General features: G+C 53.5%; 1 protein-coding gene across 3 annotated transcripts in view; it reads left to right on the plus strand.

Annotated features, from left to right (window-relative positions):
- Positions 1-2,406: 2,406 nt before the first annotated feature.
- The window catches only part of PTPRE (protein tyrosine phosphatase receptor type E), a 41,962-nt gene continuing 17,495 nt past the window's right edge, over positions 2,407-26,873 (plus strand). Inside the window, exons 1-8 of one of the 3 annotated variants that reach the window (XM_068549085.1) lie at positions 2,407-2,518; positions 10,041-10,131; positions 10,386-10,459; positions 12,457-12,593; positions 17,757-17,847; positions 22,272-22,348; positions 23,029-23,065; positions 24,976-25,073. In XM_068549085.1, coding sequence (XP_068405186.1) covers positions 2,407-2,518; positions 10,041-10,131; positions 10,386-10,459; positions 12,457-12,593; positions 17,757-17,847; positions 22,272-22,348; positions 23,029-23,065; positions 24,976-25,073 — 717 coding nt within the window. Of the gene's footprint in view, positions 2,519-10,040; positions 10,132-10,278; positions 10,314-10,385; positions 10,460-12,456; positions 12,594-17,756; positions 17,848-22,271; positions 22,349-23,028; positions 23,066-24,975; positions 25,074-26,873 lie in introns of those variants that run through there. The other 2 variants (XM_068549086.1, XM_068549087.1) reach the window with 2 other exon arrangements.

Here is a 26,873-nt window from a genome sequence, read left to right on the forward strand (position 1 = left end):
CTTATATATATGAGATTCAGTTTTATGTATAGTATATTTATATATTTTACATACACTTTTTTCAGATCCTTTTCCATTATAGGATATTACAAGATATTGGGTAGAGTTCCCTGTGCTATACAGTAGGTCCTTGTTGTTTACCTGTTTTACATATAGTGGTATGTATCTGCTAATCCCAAATTCCTAATTTATCCCTCCCCACCTCCACTATCCCCTTTGGTAACCATGAGTTTGTTTTTTTATGTCTGTGAGTCTGTTTCTCTTTTGTAATAAGTTCATTTGTATCATTTTGTTAGATTCTACATATAAGTGATATCATGTGATATCTGTCTTTCTCTGTCTGGCTTACTTAATATGATAATCTCTAGAGCCATCCATGTTTCTGCAAATGGCATTATTTGCTTCTAAAAAGGAGTAATATTCCATTGTATATATGTACTACATCTTCTTTATCCGTATATTCAGAGTATCATAACGGTGCTTAATAACAATTTTTTAATGCAGTGTATGCAGAGTGCCTGTCAGGGGTTGAGGGCTTTTGTCTCCAGTGGCCCAGGATTGGAATAGTGACTCCTGCGTTTCCTCTGGACTGGATATGGACCAGTTCCCCCGTGGGACCTCAGTTTCTCAGCCCTGGAGGGATTTCTGTGAGGGTGATACCCATAGAAAGGGTCTAGCACACAGTAGGTGCTCACAGAACAAGAGCTATTTTGCATGTATGGCTCACTTTGTAAATCTAAAATATATTTTGGAAACAAAAAAGAAGAAGGAACTGAAAGTGTTGATCGTGACTGTGGTAGTTGTTCTGGGATAATTGTCATAATGTGCTCAGAATGGTTTCATTTTAATAGTGGTGATTGCTGGAAAATGATTGGGTTTTTTTGCGTTCATTCAGAGACTTCTCTAATTACAAGTGTTTCTTGGCTTTGGTCCGTTCGTATTCCCGAGGGAGGCTTCTTGCAGGAAAGTGCCATCTGTAGGGCCGGGCGCCCAGGCTGACTGTGGACAGGGCTTGTGGATGGAAACGGAGGAGGGCGTCCGGGAGGGAGGACACACCGGCCTCATCAGCACCAGATCCCACCCGGCAGGTGCCGCTGCCCACCTTCAGTTGCAGGGAGCCCTCGGGAGGGGTTTCTATACCACCGAGAGGTCACTGTCATGATTCCCAAGGGTTTATGGTGTCTTGCCAAAACAGAGCGCTGGGTAGGGGGTCCCAGGTGACCGCCGGCAGGTCTCCTGGGCGAAAGAGCCTTTTTCCGTGTCGAGCCGCGTTGCAGTCTGGGTTTGCCCAGCACGTCTGCCCATCCACCCAATAAATACTTTCCCCCATCCCCGAGGTGCCCAAGGCTCTGTCAGAGATGAGCTGACCATGGCCCCTCCTCCAGGAGGGGGCTTCCCTCTGCTTCCCCTGAGAGCTCAGACCGGAGCAGAGTCCAGATGTGAGGCCATCAGCCCGGAGTCGTGAAGGTTAAACGAGATGACCCAGCAAAGCTGCCGGCAAAGTGCTTGGCTCAGAGGAGCAGTGACATGACGCCAGCTCTTCATCCCCAAGTCACTGTTCACACCTCACGAGGCAGGGGACTGAGCTGAGCTTCACGACAGTTTATCAGGCTCCAGAGTGCGGGACAGGTGGACGGCCGGGGGCTGGAGATTTTCGGGGACCTTTTCCTGTAGCTCAGGTAGGAGGTACTCAAGGCCGGCACCCAGAATAAGGCCGGGGTGTAGTTGTGGTTGTGGCCGAGGGACAGCAAAGGGGGACTCTGTGCAGGTGGCTGGACCCCCCTTCCAGCCCCCCAGCCCTGTGACCACAGGCTACGTGACCAAGGGCGCTGATGCATCTCTGGGCTGCTGTGATGCAACACAGAAATATTCCACTGTGTCACCACGGGCACAGCGAAATGTTCCTACACGTTCAACAAGTTACCGTCGTTGGCAATCCTCGAGTCAAGGTGACCGGGCCTCTTGGAGGGTCTGTGAAGCTGCCTCTCAGAATCCCAGACCTCGTGATGTTTTAAGAGTTTATTCTCCCCTGGCACCTCCAAGTCCTTGGCCTCCTCTCTCCCTCCCGAAACAGACAAACAAACAAAAAAGGAAAGTAACCTGAACAGCAGGAGCTTTTATAACCTGAGGGTAGTTATGGAGTTACTAACCTGGCTTGTTCTAAGGTGAGGCTACTTCCCAAGTGCAGGTAGAAATCGTGCCAGTACAAAGACGTCTCCCCCTACCGCAGACTGACAAAGCCACGCTCCCAAAGGGTCCCCACTGTCACCCCGATCCCCGGCCCACTGTTCTTCTTCCCTAGTCCTCTGTGTCTTCCCTGAGTTTCCCGCCTCGGTGGAGGCTGGCCATCCCCAGGTGGGTGGTGGGCGAGTCCTCTGAGCCCGTCCTGCCTCTTCCAGGGTCGCCATGGAGCCCTTCTGTCCGCTCCTGCTGGCCGGTGTTAGCCTGCCCCTCGCCAAGGCTTTCAAGGGCAACGAGACCACCACCGCGCAGAGCAACTGGACCTCCACGACCGCAGGTAAGGGCCCCCCGCCTCTTCCTCCCTGCCCTCCCGCCCACACTGCCCACTGCCCCTCCTCCTGATGACCTTGCGGGGTGATGGGCAGGTAAGTGGGAAGTGTGCTTCTGACATTGCACGCCTGTAGAGCAGGCTGGCTAGGAGAGCAGTTGCTCTGTATTTGACTGAAGCAAGGCTGAGCACTCAGGAGGCAGCGGACATAACCTCCCACCCCTGCCCTGGGCTGAGAGTCGGTGTCAGCTTGGTGGGGCGGAGGGCAGGATGGCCCCCCGTTGTGCTGAACCCAACTCAAACCAGCCCTGAACAAACATGGATGAGTCAGTAGGGGATATTTAAACGCTGGTGTGATAGTTGATGACATTCATTAAGAAATTAATATTTCGGGGCGAGATATTGGTATAGTAGTTAGGTTTATTTTAAGAAATGAGTCCGTACCTTTTAGAGACGCATACTTGAATATTGACAGCTGAAGCGACAGGATGTCTAGGAGTGACTTGGAAAAGAATGAGTAGCGGGGCAGGCCACAGACACACACAGTTGATCCGAGAATGTCAGGAGGTAGATACATGGGGGTTCGTTACTCTAGTCTCTCACTGTTTTTATACTTTGAAAGTTAAAAAGGAGAAAAGGAAAAAGGAATGCCTGATACATGAGACAATATGGGTGGATCTCAGAAACATGCAAGGTGGCCAGACAGGGAAGAGCACGTGTTGTATTTTCCATGTATGTGAAATGCCCGGGATAGGCAGACCCCCGGGGGCAGATCCCTGGGGCTGGGGGCAGGACGGGGAGTGACCACAGATGGGCAGGAGGGATCTTAGTGGGTTGATGGAGAAGTGGTGGTGATGGATTGTGGTGATGGCTGCACAACTCTGTGAATTTACTGAAAGGCATTGAATTGTATGCTTAAAATGGGTGTGTTTTATAGCTTGGAAATGTTACCTCAATAAAACAATGTAAATGCAAAAATGCAAAGTTAAAAGAGGAGGAGGAGAGGGAGAGAAGAGATGCAAGAGCAAATGCCCCTGAGTCGCCCGCCTCTGTTCACATCTAGTTCTGCAGCTTAGTGGCTGAGTGACCTTGAGTAAGTCGCTGACCCTCTCTGTGCCTCAGTATCCCCGATTGTAGATGGCGGTGATAATAGTACCCACTTCTTAGCAGTGCTGTGAGGATTAAGAGAGATAACCACGCTGGGGTGTAGAGGACTCCTCAATGTTGGCCGTTTTTAACGGGAGACTATGTCATAGGTCATCCGGCCAGACTCTTAACCGAGAGTTGGCTGTTCAGTATCTTTTGGTATCTCCTTCTTGGACATGTGCCTGATACAGAGGGAGGCCCAGCTGGGTGGGCTCCAGGTCCCCAAGGAGTTGATATGGATTTCCTGGGCACCCCCGTGCCTCCCTGGTAGACTTGTAGGCCTGTCTGTGTCTGCCAGCTCCATCCCACGGCAGAATCAGCAGAAGCCTGTGACCAGCAGGGGCTGGGCCTCCGCTCTGCGCCCAGGCCTGTTGCCGGTCCCCACCCCCATCCCCATCCCCTCCTTCCCCCAAGACTCCCAGGCATAAAACTCAAGGAATTCTCTGATAGGGTATCACTTGGTGTATCGGTCAGGGTTCTTCAGAGAAACAGAATCCATAAGATATATAATTATATCTATATCTATTATGAGGAATTGGCTCACATGATTGCAGAGGCTGGTAAGTCCAAAATCTGCAGAGCCAGTGTGCCAGTCTTCGTCTGGAAACTGCCAGTCTTCAGTTTCCGTCTGAAGACTGTCAGGCTGCTGTAGAAACAGAAGGAGTGATGCCCCACTTGGAAGGCAGTCAGGCAGGAAGAATTCCCTCTTACTCACGGGAGGCTCTGGCTTTTTGTTCTGTTCGGACCTTCAACTGATTGGATGTGGCCCAACGCACAGTGCAGAGGGCAATCTGCTTTTCTCAGAATACCCACTCAAGTGCTGGATCTCATTCAAATGGCCTCGCTATAGACATACCTAGGTTATTCAGATATATTGACCAAATATCTGGGCACTTTGTGGCCAGTCAAGTTGACACATGAAATTGAGCCTCACAACTAACTCATCACAAACCTGCAGGAAAACAAAAATTATCAACTTCCCTCCAGGAAAAAGTTGGCCAAGGTGATTAGAGTTGACACCATTCAGCCTGGGGTCAAGAGTTCAGTCCCCATCCAGCCAGAGGGCTTTACATGATTTCCTAACCCTGGACAAACAGCCTACTAAAGCCCCTAAGAGCAGGGACAAGTGAGACTCCCTGCTGACCTAAGCCCCCAGCTAGGAGAGCCCTTCTAGGCTCCCGACCATCTTTTGCACTGAGCAGCGCCCTCTTCACATTGAAACCCCAGAGAAATTCAAAACCACAGAAGAGAAAGACCAGAAGCCCCAGCAAACAGAAACCGCACTCGTCATGCTGCCTTGTTTCAAGCTGGCCCTCTGGGAGCCAGGTCATTGGCGGAGCACTGCAGCCTGGGATGCTCAGGACAGTGCTTCCCTGGGATGGGCGGAGAGGAGCTGGCTTCTGCTGGCCCAGTGCCCAACACCTGCAGGAACATTTAACAAAACATCCAACCAGGCAGAGCATCCTTTGCCCAAAAAGTAGGGAAGAAACGCTGCAGCTGTGTGAATGCACCTGCAGATGGCGCTGTGGTCACCGTCAGGGTGACGGGCTCCCCACTCCTGGGTTCACTTAAAAATAAAATGCTTGGCTGATAATTGGCTGTGGCCGTCAGGTGTCCTTACAGGAAGCGGGACGGTTGTGTGACCTGGTGCCCACCAGAACGAACGTGAAAGTCACCTGCTGCAGCCTCTGCAGGCTTGGCAGTGGCTGCTGGTCACTTCCAAGAGGGAAATCATCTGGCTCAGGGCCCCTGTTATGTGAGTAGATGGGCTCCTGTGGCCTAGAATTCCGGAGGACACCTGACCGACCGTGTGGGGTGCCTTTTGAAACTTCATCTGTTCCCCAAAAGAAGGATGAAGCATCCTTTGGGATGATCACAGCGCTTTGCCAGTGTGTTCCAAAATAACCGGAAATCATTTCATTTGCTCACCAAACAAAATGTATTAAATAATCATCAGGAGACATTATTTTACACAAGTAGTTGAAGGCAACTATCTATAAATTGTATAGCAAAATGTTATCGTCCGGATTATATGAAGGATTCCTAAACATTAACAAGAAACAAAAAAAGACAGTAGGAAAATGGTAAAAAATTTGACCAGGCAAAATATGAATATCTAATTAAGTATGTTTGTGAATCATGAAAAGACGCCTAACCATCTAGAAATTAGGGAAGTGCAAATTTAAATGGTATTATTTTACTTATCAGATTGACAGAAATTAAAAGAATTACTAATATCTGGGAGAAATAGGCTCCATCGTACACTCTAGGTGAGTGTAGAAGGTGGAAACATTGGAGGTTGGCAATTTGCAGTTTCGATTACAGTTTAACGTGTGTGGGCAGAATACAAAGGGTCCACTTCCAGGAGCTCGCCTACAGAAACCCTTGTGAGATACACAAAGATGTCGACATGAGCTGCAGAATTGTAGGTAATAGCCAAAAAGTTGGAAACAACCTAAGTGTCCATCCAAATCTTGGTTTATCCAAAAAGTGGAAATTCAAGGGGCAGTTAAACAAAATGCAGAGGCTCCTGTGTGCTGACACTGAAACTCTCCAAGACAGACCACCCAACGAGAAAGGCAAGTCGCAGAGCTGCCAGATACCGTATTTCATCTGTTTTTTTTTTTTTCCCCACATTTCACATCACTGTATCCTGAAGTGTGCCTTAATATCTGTTTTCCTTTCTTAGTGGTTCATAAAGTAATAGCACATCTTACGATCCGTGGAGTCTCAGATGTGATGAGAGAGTAGTTGGGACGCCAGTTATCAGAGAACCTGTAGGCTTATGAATGTAAACGTGTAGGGAAAATGTCAGGGCAGATACACCCCACGAGTTTAACAGCGTGTAACTCTGGGAACAAGAAGGGATGGCTCTTGCCCGTGACTGTTTTGTGTTTGGTCTGAACATTTTGCAGCAGGCCTGGATCCCTGTGTTGCTCCTATAGACCAGAACCCAGCAAAACGCACAAGGTACAGGGTGGGAGCAGACTTGTAAAGTGCCCTCTTCTGGTAAACAGTGGGTCCTGCAGGGACCTTGCCCACCCCCCCCCCCCACCCAACCAGAACACAGCTGCTCTGCCACCTTCTTCCCCTCCCTCCTCTTCTCTCCCACCCCTGCCTGCCCCAACGCTTCCCTCCCCCAGGGACCCCCAAGGCAGAGCAGGTCTGCATTGGAGGAACATCATCCAGTGCCCCCCTTACTACAAGAGGGGACCCCAGAAGGGGGGGTCCCTTCGTCAAGGCCTTACACAGAGCTCTTTAGGGCTGAGGGGGGAACCAAGGGGCCTCCCCACCCACTGCTGCCCACCCTCACCTCACAGGGCCGTCCAGCACAGCGGGCGATCCGCACAAGTTTAAGTGTGCAGGTGCGTGACTGAGGTCAGAACTCACACGGCAGCCCCCGACTTTCAAATTCCAGGACCAGATTCCGTGTAAGCCGACACACACGTGTGCACACTTCTCAGGCGTGCAGGGGCATAAATTTGCACGAACATCCATACGTACCTGACTTGGAGCATTGGCTGCATAGAATTGGAGGAGATTTGGGGAGAAAGCTGCTCCGAGTGGACCACCAGGGTACTCACCTCCAGGAGGGCCCCCCTCTGCTCCCCAACCCTGACCCTCAGCCCCACCCAGTCTGAGTCACATCAACGTGAAATGAAAACAGAAAGAGACTCGAATTTCCTCTTAGTCATCACCCTGACTTCCCTTCGGGAGCCCATTGGTGCCCGGGAACGCAGCCCAGCCTGCAGAGGGTTTTTCTGACCCACATTGGTTTTCAAAATTGTATTTGCGTTGAATTGCTTACCAATATTTAAAAATCAGATCATTTTTACGTAAAAATATAGATTTCTTCCTTCGGTAAATTGGAAGAACTGAGCACGTCACGTGCACCTCTCCTTGGCCCCCGTGGGCTGGGGCTAAGACGCAGCCACCCCCGCAGACAGGGCATGGACACCCCGCCAGTTCCCTGAGCCCCATGGGGCCTGCTGGTCCTTGGCTGTTCCCGCCTGACCTCTGTCTTCCAGAACAGAGGCAGCTGCTGACAACTGACAGAGACCGTGAGCAGGGGAACACATTTGTCCCTGTGGCCCATCGCTTCTGTCCGGGTGCACGGCCCCTTTCTGGGGGCCTTGGGTCATTCAGCCCCGCTCCTTGAGGGCGTGCCGTGGAATGGCCCACGTCTGTAACTGCAGCCTTGACTCCGGGCAGCATGAGAGTGGAGGCTGGACCCTGGAGCCCCTGACGGTCCCAGGGGTGGGCTGTCTGTGATCCCGGTGCCCAGCTGAAGCTCCCGGCAGGCCTGCACGCTCAGCTAGGCCCATCCCGCCCTCGGGCCTACGAGCTGGCCCGTCAGTCACTGCCAGGGTTAAGCTGAGCAAATGCAGAAGCGGGGAGTTCAACACTCCCGGGACGCCCCGGGAGAGCAGAAGGGCACCTGCCGGGCTCTGCGGCTGCACCCGGACGGCAGGGATGGAGCTGAGGGGCGGTTATGAAGCGGACGGGCCCTCTCTGGGGCCGGGCCCAGCTCTGCCCCTTGGTAGCAGGCGTCTCCCCCATCAGTCTGGGCTTGAGCTGCTCCGAGGCCCTGGCAGGGTTCGGGGGTGCTCCAAGGAGCTGCAGGCAGGGAGGCCACAGGCAGGTCAGCTCCCAGGGTCGGGGAGGAGCGTCTGGAGCGGGAGGGTCTCCCGGGGAGGGACTAAGCAGCGCCCTCAGCCTGGCACCCCCGCCTCCCAGTGCAACCGCAGTGGTCTGTGGGCATCGCTAGCTCAGATGGGAGGGGCCTTGGGGTAGCCTGGAACGAGGGCGTCTCGTGGGCCGGCCAGGTTTACGGCGGCTGAGGTCACCTCGTCACCACTGTCCTCAGCGTGTAATACTTCTGCGTCTAGCATCGCTCAGGCCGGGAACAGTCCTTCGTTTATTAGGAGCATAAGCACGGACCACCCACGGCGTGCCGGCATCGGCGCAGGGCCCAGGCGGGGAGCTCCCGGCCCAGGGGTGAGAGGCCCGTCACACCTTTGGGATACGTGGGGAGGGGAGCAAGACGGGGGGCTGCGGGGCTGTGGAGCCCCCGCTGGGCTCAGGGGCCCCGCTGGTGCTTCTGTGGCTAAAAGTGATGACAGTCCAGTGGTGCCTTCCAGGGGCTTCCACTGAAACAGGGGTGAAGGCGGGCCGCCCCGGGCCTGTTCACCCCAGGAGAATAGGGCCTGTGATAAAGGCACACAGAGCCCCTCTGGGATCCACCGGCGGGGAGCTGAGTGGGCTTCGGGGACGAGGGGCCTTTGAGGTCCTCCTTGGCGAGCGAGGACACTTTGGTGAGGAGGGGGCAGTAGGGCGGTCTGAGGATACAGGAGCTGAGTCAGAGCACTGGGGGACGGGTGGGGTCTGAGGGTGGCGGCCAGGCCACCAGAGCCCCCTGGAATTCGGGCTTGCGGGCCAGGCCCTGGGCAGCCACAGGGTGGCCACGTTGGGTCCAGGGATGTGGGCCCTTCTGGTCCAGGAAAGACAGATGAAAGGGGAGCGCGGGTGGTGCCTGGGCACCAGCTTTCCTCTGGGCGGGTGAGGTCGGGAGTCACGGCTCTGGGAGGCCGGGTCACCACGCGACCCCGGGCCACTGTCCTGGGACAGAGCAGCAGGGCATCTGCACTCCCACCCTCCTCCACCTCCCGTTAGGGGCAGGGACAGGTGCCCCGGGACCTGGGGAAACAGGTCACACGGGGGTCTGGGCCTTCACTACCCAGCAGCAGGGGACCTTGGACACGTCAGGTCATCAGACCCTCAGCTCAGGTTCTTCCTGGTGTCAACGCTGCTCATCTAAGTAGAGGGGCCTTTGTGGACCCAATGGACCAGGATGGTGGACTGGGTTGCAAACTGTAAAGTAGGGTTCTGGTATCCAGGAAGAAGGGCAGATGAAGGAGGGAGTTTGCAAACCGTAAAGTGGGGTTCTGGTGTCCAGGAAGAAGGGCAGATGAAGGAGGGAGTTTGCAAACTGTAAAGTGGGGTTCTGGTGTCCAAGAAGAAGGGCAGATGAAGGAGGGAGTTTGCAAACTGTTAAGTGGGGTTCTGGTGTCCAGGAAGAAGGGTTGAGAGAGAGTGACTACTTTGCAAACTGTGAAGTGAGGTCTTGGTGTCCAGGAAGAAGGACTGTTGAGGAAGGGAGTTTGTAAACTGTAAAGGAGGGTTCTGGTGTCCCGGAAGAAGGACCGCTGGGATGGGGGGGGGGACGAATTGGTGACCTGTAAAGCGGGGTCTGGCATCAGGGAAGAGGGGCTGGTGGGAGGGCCCTTTGCCAGCCGTGAGGTCTGGTGTTGGGAACCTTTCCGTGCCCAGCCCCCGCGTTCCCTCGTGCCTCGAGTCCCGACGGGGACCTGCTTCTGTCCCCCAGGCCCTCCAGCCCCCGGCGCGCCGCAGCCCCTGCTGGCCTGGCTGCTGCTGCCTGTGCTACTCTGCCTGTTCCTCGCCGCCTACGTCTTCAGGTAGGAGCGTCGGGGCGCTGACTCGCCCAGACCTGCTGGGGAGGAAATGATGCGCGAGGCTGCGGCTGCAGATGAGCCGGCGGGGCTGGCCCGGCGGCAGAGGGCAGAGCGGGGGCGGGGCCGAGGGGCCAGGGCAGTGGCCCAGCCATGAGCGGCAGGGACAGCTTCTCCCGGCTCACCTGGTGGGTATCCCCGGGGCTCTGGGCTCTCGGCAAGCTCCCTGTGCTGACACCTAACGCGTCTGTGTCTCTCAGGTTCAGGAAGCAGAGGAAGGCAGTGGTCAGCTCCAACGACAAGAAGATGCCAAACGGAATCCTAGAAGAGCAAGGTAGGGGGCCGGGCCGGGCCGGGCCTGGGGGGCGGGGGCCGTGCCTTCCTAACACCTTAACACTTAAATGATGAACTCCTCCGGCTTTGCGACGTTCATCTGGCTTTACCTGGTATCATGCCGTCCTTTATAACCGGAGTTTCCCCGTTTCAGAACTTGTGTCATTTTCTCTACGGTGTGAAACAGACGTTTGAGGCATTTCAGTTTGTGGCTTTGGGGGAGACACTGTTCATATCCTGTCGTTCTTCCAGGATTTCAACATATAACATTTATCAGTAAGTCTTAGATCATCCTAAGATGAGACAGGTGGGCTCGTAATTTACAGTTCTCGAAAGGGCCCCCGTGGAATCCGCAGTTTTCCGATCAGCTACAAGAAGGGGATTGATGTACCAACGTGCTTAGCAGGGAGGCTCAGAGTAGCTCAGGGGGAATTTCCTACCTTTCTTTGAGGTTCCAAATTCAGCTACTAACTTGTAAATTCTGCTTACAAAGGCACATTGGTTCTCTTCCCATGCGTTGAGATGTCCAAGAAAGGTATGTGAGGCAGAGGCTTTTAAAAATATTGTTCACACCAGTGACTACAACTTCCTCAGTCAGCTTGCTGCCTGATTGTCCTGTGGTTTGGGGGAGCAGAGGTGCCGTCAGACTTCAGATGAATTACAAAACCGACCCGGCACACGACAAAGAATATCAGCAGCAAAGGACCCCAGCCAGACCCGGGAGGACAGTTTTGCCGTGCTGGGGGACCCGTGACCCTGGTACCATGATGACACGTGGCCTCCAGGCGCCACCTTCCTGCCCCCTTCTCCCTGCCCTGCATGTCCCAACAGCCCGAATGGGAGGAGGAGGCTGGGACTGGTTAGGCGGCTTGCTCATCCTAGAGTGTCTGTCTCAGGCGGAATGAGCCCTGGAGGGAGTTCTTGGCTGGCCTTCAGAACAGCTCTGCAGGTGGGGACAGGCCCTTCGGCAAGTGACAGCAAAGTAGTGTTGACCTTGTCGAGAACAGCAGCTCATTCCCTAGGAAGAGAAGCACATGCCAGGATGTCGCTTGCTGTCTCACTCTGAATTTGTGAAAGCAGTTTGTCCGGGGGACACCCTTGAAGTCTGGCCCTTCTCCTTTTCAGTGCCGCCAGCCCCTCCCCGCCCCACCCCCCCCGAAAAAAAAAAAAAACCAGCAGTGGTTTCTCTTATTTCTCTTGGAGCTTATGGGGCTTGAGTAACCAGGACTAGTTGTTACAAAGAAGACAAGGCTGCGGGAGACTCGTACTGGAACTGATTCCCAGCCTGTTACCAATTTGCGCCCAGAAACCTATTGTTATTCTGCTGCATTTCAAACCTGGACAGTTGAGCTGGAGTGTGAAGCCACTTGAATCCCTTGTGGAAGGAGCAGGGCCTGGAGGGAAGGAGAGGTGGCTGGGTGTGTGAGTGAGCTGGGAAGAGGAGGCATCTCTGGGTGGTAAGAGCAGGGGACACCAGCCAGAGGGGCGTCCGTCTGTCACTATGAGTGATCAGGGTGTGTTAAAAGAGACAGACTGGGCTTCCCTGGTGGCGCAGCGGTTGAGAGTCTGCCTGCCAGTGCAGGGGACACGGGTTCGAGCCCTGGTCTGGGAAGATCCCACGTGCCGCGGAGCAACAAAGCCCGTGAGCCACAACTACCGAGCCTGCGCGTCCGGAGCCTGTGCTCCGCAACAAGAGAGGCCGCGACAGTGAGAGGCCCGCGCACCGCGATGAAGAGTGGCCCCCGCTCGCCGCAACTAGAGAAAGCCCTCGCACAGAAACGAAGACCCAACACAGCCAAAAATAAATAAATTAATTAATTAAAAAAAAAATCTTTAAAAAAAAAAAAAGACAGACCTTGCATTCAGCTGCTCATGATCTGAGACGACCGCCCCCCTCCAGCTGTGTCATTTCCCCAGGAACGGTGTCCGTCTGCCTGGTTAATGTCACCCATCTGGGAATATGGCCTAATAAGCCCTGTATTTCTGTTGATCCCACAGAGCAGCAAAGGGTGATGCTTCTTAGCAGGTCCCCCTCGGGGCCCAAGAAGTACTTTCCCATCCCCGTGGGGCACCTGGAGGAGGAGATCCGGGTCCGGTCGGCGGATGACTGCAAGAGGTTTCGGGAGGAGTTCAATGTGAGTTTGGGGCCCCTCTTTCTTGTCACGTGGAAAGGCGCTGGGACATGGGATGTTGTTTTTCAGGATAAATTAGCCCAAAGGCTCAGAATGCTTGCATCCATCGAGACACCGTCCCAAAAACGGGGTTCCAGGGAAGCCTGGTTTCTGCCGTGATGACCCTCATTCCCATTTATAAGGTGAGATGGTCGAGGAAGAGGTTCAGAACCTCCTTCCAGCTCAGACACCCCGAGTGCCGTGTTCTAAAATCAAGCGTGATGAAAACACCGTTATCTCGATAATGTGCAAGACCAGGGCCTGAGTGGACCACAGGATAACAATTTCACACTGAGAGCAAAGGAGCCCCCAGACCATCCTGCACCACATCAACTAAACAGTCGAGGGGCTGCCTTGAGGGGACACTAGCTCTGCCTGGACAGCCCTTTGATTCTGCCCAAGTCAGTGTGTTCGTCCTGCTACCGCTGTTTTGGATGAACTTAGTGATGGCAACAGCTAAGATGAATTTGACGAACTGGTCCAGCCCGATGGTAGCAAACCGATCCTACTAACTATCAACAAAAATGCAAATGTACATTAATGACACCTCCCCTTGTGTTGCTGATTTTTTAATTTAATGTCCCATGAATTGTGTATCTGCTAGATAGATAGACGGATAGATGATAGACAGACAGACAGATAGATAGATAGATAGATAGATAGATAGATAGATAGATAGATGATAGATAGATAGATAGGTAGACAGATAGTTACAGGTGCTTGGATGCACACAGGCAGACAGACAGGCACACCGGGATGTGTTGTCTCGGATTTGGCTGTCCAGTGTTTATCCCGGATCGTGTTTTGAGTTTTCTTTTATGCATCTTCCTCGTATCGTATATAGCCGTGCGCTGGTGTTGAGCTTGAAAGAGGACGGGTTTCCAGCAGGGGGGGCCACCTGGTCCTGGCCCCTGCCTGTGGCACCGCAGCCCCGCCCGGCCCATCAGTTCATCTCCTGGAAGCCACAGCTTCCATCATCTGTGAAGGGGCGGGGGGTGGGAGGATGCCTTAATGACCTTACAGGTCAAATATGAGGCTCTGACTTCGTAAACAGCAAAGAGTTGTACCATTGTGACATCTAAAGACAGCATGACTCCTGCTGCAGACAAGTGACTTTTCATCCAGAAGCAACCCAGGAGGGCACGGCAGGGTGATGGCACATTTAGACCCGTGCTTTTGTTTATTTTTTAACACAAGCCTCACCTGCCTTTATTTTGCTTCCTTTTAATTGTTTCCAAATGTATCCCCTTTTTTGAGAAATTAGGTCATAGTGAAAGACAGCTCCAAGCAGTATTGTTTTGCAGTCTCTCAGCCTGACAAGAGAAGTTAATTCTCCATTTTCGAAATGACTATCCAAGTTGGCAGCTACAGGACCATTTCCCCCACGTCCATTCTTGTCCTGTTTCCTCTTGTACTTGTATCTCTCCACGTGCAGGCTGGTGACCGGCCTTGCCGAGGGAGGGCTGAGTCAGAACTCGCTGGCTGTGCCACCGTCTCAAAAGCGAGGGCCCAGGAAGAGGGTCGGGCAGGTAAGGCACTTGTCCCAGGTGCAAAATTTAAGGGGGCACCAAAACACTCTGTCATCTGGATAAATCTATTTTCATGCAGCTTTTAAAAATAAATCGAAATTAATGCAAGCAATCCATGATGAACAAAACAGCACAACTGTAAATAAAGACAGGGTCACTCTGGTGTTTCCTGTGGCCCCAGGCTCTGACATGGCTTATCACCACACTGTTGCTGATCCTGACGTTATTTAAAAGTTTTATATTTTGGTTATCATGGATTTTTTTTTTTTTTTTTGCATTTAGATTTTTTTAGATGTTGAATTTGAATGTGATTTTTCTTGATTCCTGGGTTTTGGGGTACTCCTTTCAGTTTTGCAACCAAAGCAAGTGCCTTGCTCTGCTCTCCCCACCGCTGCCACTGAGCAGCCTTCCCAGCTGCCCTCCTGCCCACGGCCTCCACTCAGGGAAGGGCCGGGAGAGAGGGTCGAGGGGTCGAGTCCAGCAGCATGGAGCCTGGTCCTGGCTCCAGGGGACCCAGGGCAGCTGCACGTCCCCCTGTGGACCCCAGTTTGCTCCTCTCTCAAGTGAAGGGCAGGCTCTACTGAGAGCATTGCAGCTGCCATGACCAGCCCGCTCTTGGCTCCACCGGTGGACACGCTTGAGATGGGCCCTGGACGCTCTCCCTCCTCTTTTCTCACCCTCTGTCCTGAGCTCCTCTCCCAGAAACTGTGCAGGGAGACGGATGAGCCTCAAAGTAGTCGAGCCAGATGCGTTGGGACTTGTGTGTGTGGCCAATGGAAGCTGCCGTGAACTTGGTGAAGTAAAAGAGGGCCTGGCACTGGGATCCGTTCAGTGGGATGATCAAGGCGTGGTGCTGGAGATGGGCGGCCTGGGCGCCTGCCCCAGATTTGCTTCTCACCAGCCTGGAGGGCTCGGGCCACATCCTTCACCTCTGCCTCAGTGTCCTCGTCTGTAAAATGAGGCCCTCCCAGCCCGCATGGGAGTGTCTTAACACGTGAAAGAGGTAAGGTGTGTGCCCAGCTCAGCCCAGTGTCTGCACGAGGGGAGTCTGAGCTGCCGTCCTTCTCAGGACGACTTCTGTGAATGTCCAGTCTGCCGTCTCCACCCGCAATGGTAGAACGCTGACCTAGCAAAGTCTGTTCCAGGCCCCCGGTTAAGTCCCTGCAGGTGAGGAAAAGCCCCCCTCCAGACAGCTTCTTCCACGCGCCTCTGTCCCAGCAGGTTATTTTAAGCCCAGTGCCTAAAAATGTCACCTCAAACAAACAAACCAACAAACCCTCTTTAGCCAATTTACGTAACCGGACAATCAATCACAAGGTAGTTACCAGCCAATTGCTCCCTGCACGGCTCACTCGGGGTGCTGCAGGGGTTCCCCAGCTATGGCAGACCGCACCCGCCCCAGAGCTCTCTTATTAGCCCTGTGCCTTTGGAGCAGCTCAGACATGACTGACGGCAGGAGAAAGTGCTGGCCTGCTCTGTGTGGGCGGTCATTCTGTGTGCTTGGACATGGGGTATAAGTTCGGGGCGCAGAGCGCTTCGCCTCCACTGTGAACTTCTGTGCTGCCCGCCCACAGTCAGGATCATCTCCCCATCTCCGTGTTCCGCTCTCCGGTTGCTGCCGGGGCCACACGGCTGGGGGTGGCAGAGCCGGGGCCATCCTTACCACTCAGACCCCTCCAGCCACTCCTCCACCTTCCTCACCTTCAGAGGAAGAGGGAGGCTTCTTGGTTTGGTTTTGTTTTTTTAATTTATTAATTTTAATAGAGTATTTTTTAGAGCAGATTTAGGTTTACAGAAAAAATGGTGCAGAAAGTACCAAGTTCCCATATACCCCATCTTTCCCTGCACCGTTTCCCCAGCGATTAACGTCTTGCCTGAGTGTGTTGCACCTGTCACAGCTGATGAGCCAGCATTGACTCGTTATTACAAACTGAAGTTGGGGTTAGGGGTCCAGCACTGCACATTCTGTGGGTCTCGACAAACGCACGACATCGTGCATCCCCCGCGATGGTCTCAGGCCTCATTTTTATCTTCAGTGCTGGGGTCTAAAAAGCTTTGGGGTGAAAAAGGGAAGACTCTAGAATGTTGCTACAAATTTCACGTTGAGGTTTGATCAAGAAACTCAGTGTTAAGACAGCTCAATGAAGAGCCAAGAGCTCCAGGCGGAGGGGGTGCTGGTCTGGCAGAGGACTGCCCACCAGCCTTGCCCAGGTGCCCGCCGGGCTGGCCTCCACACTGGCCCTGGAGAGCCTCTGCCTGTGGCCACTGGGTGTGGTGGGGAAAGAGGACATGGGCTGGCCGGGGCTGGGTCTGTGATGGAGAAACCCCCGACCCGGGAGAAGGGGCCTCTGGGCCCCCGGGGGCTGCAGACCCGACTCGGGCCCTTGGCTTTGATCCCAGGCTGTGCCTCAGTCTCCTGGGCACTTACAGCTGGACACAGGGAAGCCCTTGCTTGTCCCTACACTTAAGGAAGCGAGTGCCCTTCTCGTGGTCCAGGTGCCAGCTCCAGGTGCCCTCCCACGGCCTGCTACGTGCTAGCCAGGTGACTCTGGACAATTCTGCAGCCACCCCGGGGTTCTCTTTCCTCATCTGCAAAACAGGAGTGATCCTAGTGTCACCTGATAATAGGTAAGCTGTGAAGGCAGGTAACCCAGCTCCTCCCTCAGTGCCTGGCACATTGTAAACACTCGATGGATATTAACACCAGTGACCCCTGGTTCATCTGATGGTCAGGCTGAATGTTGAAGGATGTGATTTGGGGGTTCAGAAGGCTCTTTCCCACTGTGCACTTCGAGGAGCCCCCCTGAGCATGGAGCTCCCCAGCAGCGAGCAAACAGGAAGACAGTTGGAGCTAACAAGAGCCGAGGGCCTCTGAGTAGTGGAAAGAACTAGAAGTCAGGACGCTGGGCTGACACCCGCTGTGCCACACGTCAGCTCTAGGGGCCTAGCTGAGCCCCTATACTCATTTTCCTCCTCTAAGACAAAGGGAGGGTTAGGGCGGTGCGTGCAGGTCCCCTGGGGAAGTGGGTAGCTGCTGTGCGGGCCTGGGGTGGCCTGAGGTCTGCGTTTTCAAGGAGCCCCCAGCTGCGCCTGTCCCACTGGTCCTCAGAGCACACCAAGCCCTCAGCAGGTGAGGGCTCGAGGGTGGTCCTTCGCCATCACTCTCCTCGTCCTTCAGCCCAGCATCTGGGTCCTTGCTCCCGGGTCAGAGCTCTGCTGTGGCCAGTTCCTACGTACTTGTGCAGGGCCTGCTCTGGACCAATATTGTGAGTCCTGGGGGTTTGGTGGCCATGCACGGGCCAGCCCCTGCCTTAACGCACTTCGGGGTCCAGCTGTGGGTCATCACGTTATCTGCACCTCCGCTGGCCCCACTAGACGGCGGGCCCAAGGGGAGGCGGGCCTGTGTCTCCATCACATCTCTGCCCGGTGCTGGCCCAGCGCCTGAGGCAGAGACTTCCACAGGCAGGAGCAGAGAGACAGGCCCAGCACTGGAGGTGCTCAGAGACCAGACTTCTTGATTCCTGCGCTCAGTAGGGAGGTGACGGAAACACGGTGTTGGATTCCTCACGTTTAGTGCTGACCCTGCGTTTTCTTCTAGTCACTGCCGTCTGGACACATACAAGGAACTTTTGAACTGGCCAATAAAGAAGAAAACAGAGAAAAAAACAGATACCCCAACATCCTTCCCAGTAAGATTTTACTTTTTTTGCGTGATGGGTGGCATTTTGACTAAACTCAGCCTTGCCTTGCAGCTACTGGAGACCTTGCCTGTGCAGGCAGCAGATGCTCTGGGGCTTGGAGATCAGGGCCTGGGTCGGCGCAGCGGCTCAGCCTTCGCAACGGGGAGTCTAGGTGTCTGTCTCCCACCCAGGACTTGGGTAGCCTGTGTCGCTCTGGGTCTGGCGGCCAAGCCTGTGTTCACTGTTGAGACCTGCGCTGCGTGGTCTGTTTGCCCAAGAGGGGTGCCCCCTGCAGCGGCTGGCAGGGCTCCTCCTATGGACCCAAATTGTGCCTGGGTCTCGGGCAGCTGGTGGCCCTGGGCATCTCCCGTCTTGGACGCAGTGCTCTTGCCACCAGCAACAAGGCTCCTGTACCAAGGACAGAAGTGATAGAATAAGAGAGCTGTCTGACATTGGCAGCTTTGTGGGAAGGCTTAGAAGTAACTGGATCTTTACCATCACAGCTAAAGGTGGCCATGGGCGGGGGAGGGTGGCCTCCAGGGGGTGGGGGACCAGGGACCAGACACATCTGTCCAGGGGCGTTGCTGGATGGGCTGCACCTTGGCCTCGGTTCCAAGACAGACCCCCAGAGTTCCAAGCTGCCTTTGTAGAAGCTGGCCCGGGAGGTTTGCGACGTCCTTCCTCCATCCTGGGCCCTCCTGTTGGCTTTGCCATCGGGCTAACAGAAGGGCAGCCTCAAAAAACTCCAGGGAGTTCACGTTTGAACCCCAAACCAAGGCCTACCCCGTTCCAGGGAACCTCCCTTCTCGGGCGGTGCTTCCGTGGGATGGAGCAAGCTGGCCTGTGCTGGCCCTCAGCATGTCGGCTCTTGGTTGCATTTTTAGGGTTAGAATTGCGTCCATCTTCTCTGTAGGTAGGAGAAGCTGTGGCCCGCCTCATCTCTGTGGTCTCTGGATTATCAGCACTTGATAGAAACAATTCTTTCCCATTTTGCATGCATAGGATTTATTTGTGGTTTTGTTTGTTTGTTTATTTGTTTGGGGTTTTTTTTTTTGTGGGGTTTTTTCTGCAGAGCCCACCATGAGCCTGGGTCAACTAAAACCAGAGAAATTAACTAAGCAGTCTTTCATCCAACACATATTTGTAGAGGCAGCCAAGGGAGCACCAGGGAGACGGGTCAGGAGGCCACTGTGGTCACACAGCCGAGCTGAGAGGGTGGCTTGGACCAGGGTCCGGTTCTGGACACACTGCAATGATCATGTTGAGAGGACTTGCTGTTAGATTGAGTGAGGCTTATCAGAGGCAAGTTTCTCGGCTTGAATAGCTCAAGGGAAAGGAAAACCATGAAGGAGGTTGGGGATCTTTGGAATGTTTTTTGTCGAATAAAAATCAGGATATTTGGAAGTTAACATCTAGTATTAGTTGAATTAACTAGCTTAATTAATTACTTCATGCATTGACTGCAGAACGTACGTGTGGAGGACTCACTCAGCGCCAAGCCCTTTCCTAGGTTCCTGGCCTGCATTCCTTTCCTTATCACTCACTGAACACTGTATCTTTTAAAACTAACGATTACATTGTTAATTAAGTAGTTTTGGTGGGAGCTCAACCGGGCGGAATTAGCGGCCAGGTGTAGGAATTACCTGCACCCACCACTGCTCCCAGATGTGATGGCCAGGGGAGTGGGCACCGCCTCCCCGGAGGATCACCAGCGGGGACCAGCAGGACCGGCACAGCATCTCTAAGCCGTGTCCTCCAGCTCGTACTATGGAAGGGAGTTGGCCTTTCCTGCATGTATGAAAATGTGGGTCCAGCCTCAGCCCCTCCTGGCCCAGGAGTGCCACGTCAGAGGTAACTGAGGGTGCTGGCCATCCCCACAGGCCCGCGGGACCTCTGCCAGGATGTGTGAGTGTTCCATGTTGGTGGGAGGATGTGTTTTACGGAACAGTGGCCTGGAGGTACTCGGGGTGGGCCCTGGAGATGGCCAACTGGGTGGCATCTGGCGTTTGGCATCAGCCAGACACAGGAGAAGCGTATCTGATCAAACTGAGCAGTTGGCCAGAGATGCCCTGCGGCAGCTGGATCACGGGGGTATCGTGCAGGCGGTCCCAAGGCTGGGAGACCCTGCTCTTACTCAGGGTGGGGTCAGGGTCAAGGGGGGGGCCCAAGGCCCTCAGTCCGGTACACCTTCCCTGCCCCTCCCCCTCTTCCCCAAGCAGAGATTGGCTGTAAATGTATCAGATTTACGAGATGCCCCTGGGGCAGGAGCCCGGTCCTGGATGTGGCTCTAGGGAGCTCTGAGGACAGAGGTCAAGATGCCAGGTGTGTTGACAGGCTGCATGTTCCAGGGGCTCCATGGCTGGTAGCAAGAGAGCGTCCTCTTTTCTGGAAAAAAGCGCCATTTTAGGAAATAGTGTTTTGAAAGAGAAGTGTGACTTTTTAGAGTAAAAAGACAGGAAGCTCTTAGAACTGCAAGATGCTAAATGTGACCAGAATGCTATTTTTAACCCCCTGCTTCCTATAGCTGCCCTCAAAAGGGTAAATTGGTCCAAATTATGTTCAACTCGCTTTATACGTGTTCAGCCAGAGCTATTTCTGCCTCAGGGCCGTCAGCCCCCGAGCAGGAGGGTCTCATGGCCGAGCCTCTGTGGGCTGCGAGTTTGAGGTTGGACACCCTGACCGCCCTGTGTGGGCCGTGGTGACCCTGAGAGCCGCACCGGCCTGTGCTCGCTGGCGGCAGTGGTGCGGCGTCCACACAGCAGGTGTCTGAGGCCACCCGCTCGCAGTCAACCCAGCTTCCTTCCATGTAAGTGGGAGACGTACAACCTGTGACTAGGAGGGGACAAAGCAGGGACCAGGACGTGGAACTATTCAATAATTAATGCAGTAAATACAGATGAAGTACCCACCATGCGCTGTGCCCAGCGCAGCATAATAAACGCAGATGCAGCTTGATCCCCGCGCCCCGGGCCGAGTCTGGGCATCCTTCATATTTCTACTCCTGGGAGCGGCCGGCCGCTTACCCACCAGCGGGGAGAGCCAGGGCCGGGGCCACACCACCTGTAGGGACCCATGAAACCATCTAATTTCTTTTCGAATCAGAAGAAAATATATACCTAATCCAGCCTGGTTCACACTCATCTTTTTTTTTTTTTTTTTAATAAATTTATTTATTTATTTTATTTATTTTTGGCTGCGTTGGGTGTTTGTTGCTGCGCACAGACTTTCTCTAGTTGCGGCGAGCAGGGGCTACTCTTGGTTGTGGTGCGTGGGCTTCTCATTGTGGTGGCTTCTCTTGTTGCAGAGCACGGGCTCTAGGCGTGCGGGCTTCAGTAGTTGCGGCTTGCGGGCTCTAGAGCACAGGCTCAGTAGTTGTGGCTCACGGGCTTAGTTGCTCCGTGACATGTGGGATCTTCCTGGACCATGATCAAACCCACGTCCCCTGCATTGGCAGGCGGATTCTTAACCACTGCGCCACCAGGGAAGTCCCTCACACTCATCTTTATACCAACTACTAATACAGTTGTAAAGTAAAATATAATTTTTTTTTTTTTGGAGAAAGGGGCCCCTGAAGGCAGAAGTGACATGGACCCACATAGGTCACATAGGGCCCCAGTTGAAAACTCCTCCACATGTGTGTACACACAAATACATACCGCAAGCATACACATACACACCACAAACACACATATACACCACACTCACGTAAATACAACACACACTACACACACTGTATACAAGACACACCACTATACACCCCACAAGTACACACACCACACACACACACACACACACACACACACTCACACACAGCCCTCCCTGGTCGGCCCTCCCACACTGGAAAACCGCTTGTAGCACAGGCCGGAATCTTCCAGGCGGTGGCCCATCCTGCCCAGTCGGTCCATGTGAATCTGGCTGACCTTCCTGCTCTGGGGCAGAGCTGAGTGTGAGGACTGGGGTCTGGAGTCCCAAACCCCGGAGCCTCGTGTCCATGTGTCCAGAGGCAGAGCTGTGCTCCCCCTGGAAAGCCTGGGAGAGTGGACCCCAGAAGTGGTCCTGAGGGCACCCGCACTGGTCAGTACTGGGGCCCGATTTGGGGTTCGGAGAATATTGCCATCACACTGTAGGGGCCCCGCACGTTCTGCTGTGTCTACGTGATGGCTCAGCGGACCGACTCCTGGACCCTGAAATTCGTACCTGTCATCATCCCACAGGTTGTATCGAGCTCCTGTTTGGGGCCTGGCTTGTCCTCAGTGCTGAGGTACAACAGGTGCATCCCCGACCTCAGGACACTGAGGATCTCGTGGGAATGTTTAAGGAGAATGTCCCTTCTGTCCCGTGATCGCCATGGTTACATCCTTTGTAGTGTTTAATACTGTGCATGTGATTCCCTTGTCCTAATGTCATGGTTTTTGTGTTGGCTTTTTTTGCAGATGACCATTCCAGGGTGATTTTAAGCCAAGTGGACGGAACCCCATGTTCAGACTACATCAATGCTTCATACATAGATGTAAGTATGCCCAGCCCCCCACCCAGCATGACACTCACGTCTGGACCATTGTGGGTTGAGTGTAAATCATGACCGTTGGGCACGTTCTTCTCTGGGGCCACAGATGTAAATTGTCACAACTTTCCTGAGCACAGTGGCCACAGTGGTCACAGCACAGAGAGCATAAAAGTGCTGGGCCTTTTGAATTAGCACCTGTGTCGGGAATTCGTTCTCAAGATGCAGATAAGCCCAAAGGATGTCCGTTACAGAATTATTTGTATCACTGACCAAACAGAACAGAGGGGACCAGTTAAATAAATTGTGGTAAAATCATACACAATGGATTATTAAGAATCCATTTTTGTTGAACCTTAAAAGATCATTTACTAGAAATTTAAAATTATTATAAAAATTCAATACATACATATTAACCAATTAAAATATATATATATGTGTGTGTGTGTGTGTGTCTGTGTTTCTGCTTGTGTGTGTGTCTGGGAAGGTATTCACAGAAAAAATACTGGAGAGGGATATACAAAAAATAGCATGTTATTTCTGGAATTCCTGGTGAGTTTTCTTCGTACTTTTCTGTGTTTTCCAAATTCTCCATGATGGATACGTGTTACTTTCCTAACAACAACAACAAAATCCCTCCACAGTGATAATTTTGAAAAATTATAAATCTGATTTTATTTTTCTAGGGTTATAAAGAGAAGAATAAATTCATAGCAGCTCAAGGTAAGCTTTTTGTTAAGTTACTTTCTGAACGTGATTTTGGTAAAATGACATGGAAGGCGATTGCTTCTTTATCCGGTACCAGCCATCCTGAGGGTTTACATTGGCTTTTTGTACGTATGTGTGCTGCTACATCTACATGGCCGATCAGAGACCGTCTAGCCTTTCCCTAAGCACAGAATTCAAAGCTGTCATGAATCTCACACAGCCTTGCCACTCACTGTGTCTGCTTCACTGGCCAGGAGTGTCCCATCCCCTGGGAGCTGGTCAGAAATGCAGCAGCTCAGGCCCCACCCCCAACCTGCTGCTGTCCCTGAATTTGCATTTTGGCCAGCGTTCCCAGAGTTTGAGAAGCATTATACTGTGAGGTGAGGCAACTCCTCCTAGGAACAGGGCTTCAAAGGAGCAGGAGAGTTGGAACCCCTGAGAGCATATGCCCCCCGTCTGTGGTCAGGGCAGACAGACATGGAGCATTTGGGGGCGTCTGTTACACAACAGGCATGTTAGATGTGCAGCCACACGATGTGTATGTGCAGACAGACAGACAGACAGACACACGATCTGTTTCCACACCTGCATGATTTAAACCCAGACGCCCAGTGGTCTGGGTTGCCGTTTCAGCCTGTCGATACTTGCGTTAGAAAACCTTGAATTTCTCTCGGCTGGCTGAGCTCTACGTGGCTTCCAAGTTGTCGGGTTTGGGGAGCAGCGGGGAAGGGAGTGAGTAGCTTTCCAGTTCAAGGCCATAACCACGAGGACGCTTTAGCCGTGAAAACAGCCCTTAACCCTCGCAGGTAACCCTCTTTGTGATTTTGATTACTTTCAATCCAGCATCTCGTCCATCTGCCCAGGGGTTGTCATCCCCAGGAGCCAGTGCGGTTGGGTGTCACTGGAGCTAAAACTAGGTTTCCTGGACGTCCTCACTCCTCAGCAAGAGTCTTTAGAGCCGTGGGTCCCAAAATTCAGTGTAGATCAAAATCTTAAATGCACATTCCCTGAAAAATAGGGAGATACACATACGCCCACAGTCCGTCAGGAATAGGCCCAGCTTTAAATGTCAGAAAACCTGACAAACACTAGCTGACACCAATAGAAATGTCTTTTTCGTTCTTATAAGCAGACATCCGGGGGAAGCAGCCCAGGGCTGGGGCGGCAGCTCAGGGCAGAGGGGCCTCTTTTATACCTCTCCACCCTCCGTAGTGTCATCCTCAGGGTCACAAAATGACTTCTGCACCTCGAGGCCCTGTGTCCCTAATCAGGCAGGAAAGAGGGCAATGGGCAGAGGACTTTCTTCCAGGGACACTTTATCTTTTGTTCAGATCCCCTCCCCAGGGACTTCAGCCCACATCTCACTGGACAGCATTACTGGCTGTCAGGGCAGCCAGAAAATGAGATGTTTTCAGAGGAAGGGGGGTTAGACATGGTGCGCGGGTCGGTCAGCCTACAGTGTGTCTCTCTCTCTCTTTCTCTCTCTGTCTCTCTCTCTCTCTCTCTCACACACACACACATATACACACTCTGCTTCAGCAGTTCTGGATGGAGGGTCATATTCTGAGGCTTTGACAAGCACCCCAGTGGCCACAAACCACTTTGACAGGCAGCTTGAAACCCAGCTCCCATTTGAATAGCCTTTACTGCCCATGAAGATAATCACCCAACTGGGTCTTACTTGGCTCCTGAGGATTTCCCAGCCCCAGCGGGATATCGGGGGGGAGTGGTAGGACAGAATGGGGAGGCTGCCATCTACTTGGGTTCTGGGACTCTGTAGGGTGTGAAATGCACCAGCAGGCCCATCACCCCCTTCCTCAGGGCAGGTGGGGAGCAGCCGTCCCGGGGGCCTGAAAGCCAGGGCAACAGGCCCGGGGCTCGCAGCGACCTCTCTGTCTGACTTCGGGACCATCCTCTACCCACAGGCCCTAAACAGGAGACAGTGAATGACTTCTGGAGAATGATCTGGGAACAGAAGTCTGCAACCATCGTCATGTTGACGAACCTGAAAGAAAGAAAAGAGGTAAACCCAGCCTCTGAGTCACCAGCAATTTCTTCTCAGCTGCTTAGCTGGGGGTTTGCTTGCCACTTCCTTTTCCTTTCTCTCCCCCCCGCCCCCCGCGTGTCACTGCAGAAGAGAAAAAACACCCGGTGGCTCGCAGCATTTTTATTTTGAAATAAATTCTCTGTGTTCCAAGGATCTCACTGTCCTAGACTGTGATATAAAAATGATGCAGAATTTTCTTCTTTCAGCTGAGGGTCACCTCTGGTAGGCTACTCCATGGTGGGAGCAATGGATTTTAATATAGAGATTTTTAGTATATTGGACGTATAATGTGTTGAGCCTCAGACCATAAAAAAAATGATTTCCCGCTTATAATTCAGACCAGAGAAATGCATTTGAAAAAACAAGGCGTATTGAAGTAATACTGATTTGTCGTGTCAGTGTGTTTAATTAGCTGTTTCTAATTACGCTAATTATGTAATGCATGTACATTATAAGAACTTGAAGTCTCTAGGCTAAGCTGGTTCATTTCCTATGGGGACATTTCCTACGGGGACAGGTATACGTTGGCCTCTGTCTCCTGGACACGGCTTCCCCAGGTGGGGTGCATGCAGTGAGCCGCCCGGCAGACCCCTCATGCAATTTCTATTCCACTGACGGGGGCTGGCGCCAAACGGAGAGCATGTAAATGTAGATTATGTCAGGAGGTGACAGAAAATATAGAGGAGAGTAATGGGGACAGTGGTGGCCCGGGAGGGATGGGCCACCCGGAAGGCAAGGCCAGGCTGAGGGTGCAGAGACACCGGGACATTCTCATGCCTGGGAGTCACTCACTTTTTAGCCAAAGGGACACAGAACCCTGTAGGATAAACCGGAACACAGCATGATTGTGGCTCTGGAGGTGTGGAGGAGAGGAGGGGTGGCCCCCCTTGGGTCCTGGGCCAGGACCGGGGCAGGAGGGCTCGTTTAGGGGGTGATGGTGTCGCTGGGTCTCAAAGACTGGGCTGGTGGGGGGAGGGACTGCATGAGATGCAGCTGGAGAGAGGCACTGGGGCGGGGAGGTGTGTTTGCGAGGCCGGGAGCGATCTGCTGGACCAGATCCAGGATGCCCACGCGGGGGACAGAGCGGCTACAAACGCATCAGGGAACCGGGGCTGAACATCGGGCTGAGACGGGTGGGCAATGGAGGCCCTCGGTGGGTTTCTCAGCAGTAAGCTGGGGCCTGTGCTTTAGGAAGTGAGCTCTCGCTCGCTCTCCAGAAGGAAGGAATTGGAAGCTGGAGGAATGGACGCTAGTGGCAGGGAGACTGTTCTTCTCTCAGATTCCAGCGTGAGGGCCAGCACAGGGGTGGGCACGAGCAGACCAGGAGGAAGACCCAGCCTGGAGGGAGACGTGTGTCCTGCTGGCCTCTTCCCAGGGTCTGCGCGTCCTGGCACTCGGCCAGGCACGGGCCCAGAGGCCCTGATTCCCCCGACCCCGCGCCCTGCGCTCCATCGTCACGCACTGGCCTGGGGCTGGCTGGCCTGTCCCCAGCGAAGCCCAGGCAGCTTGGCTGGGGCCGGGGCTGGAGGGCGGGGCTGCCCGTTGAGATGGAAGTGACAGGCCGTGGGGACCTCAGCTGGGGCCCGGATGGGGAGGCCAGGCGGCAGGCGGGGCAGCCGGAGCGGCCGCCACCATCGCTAATTTGTTCCGCCCAAAAAAGCACCGGAAAAGGCTCCACCCACACTTTCCGGTAGGGGAGAGGAGAGGGGTTTTCTTTTGTTTTCCAGGGAGCTGGGACAGGGCTGGGGAGGGCCAGCCTTCTCTGTGTGAATCCTG

Source organism: Eschrichtius robustus, chromosome 7, assembly GCF_028021215.1.
Source record: "Eschrichtius robustus isolate mEscRob2 chromosome 7, mEscRob2.pri, whole genome shotgun sequence".
In the NCBI taxonomy this organism is placed as follows: Eukaryota; Metazoa; Chordata; class Mammalia; order Artiodactyla; family Eschrichtiidae; genus Eschrichtius; species Eschrichtius robustus.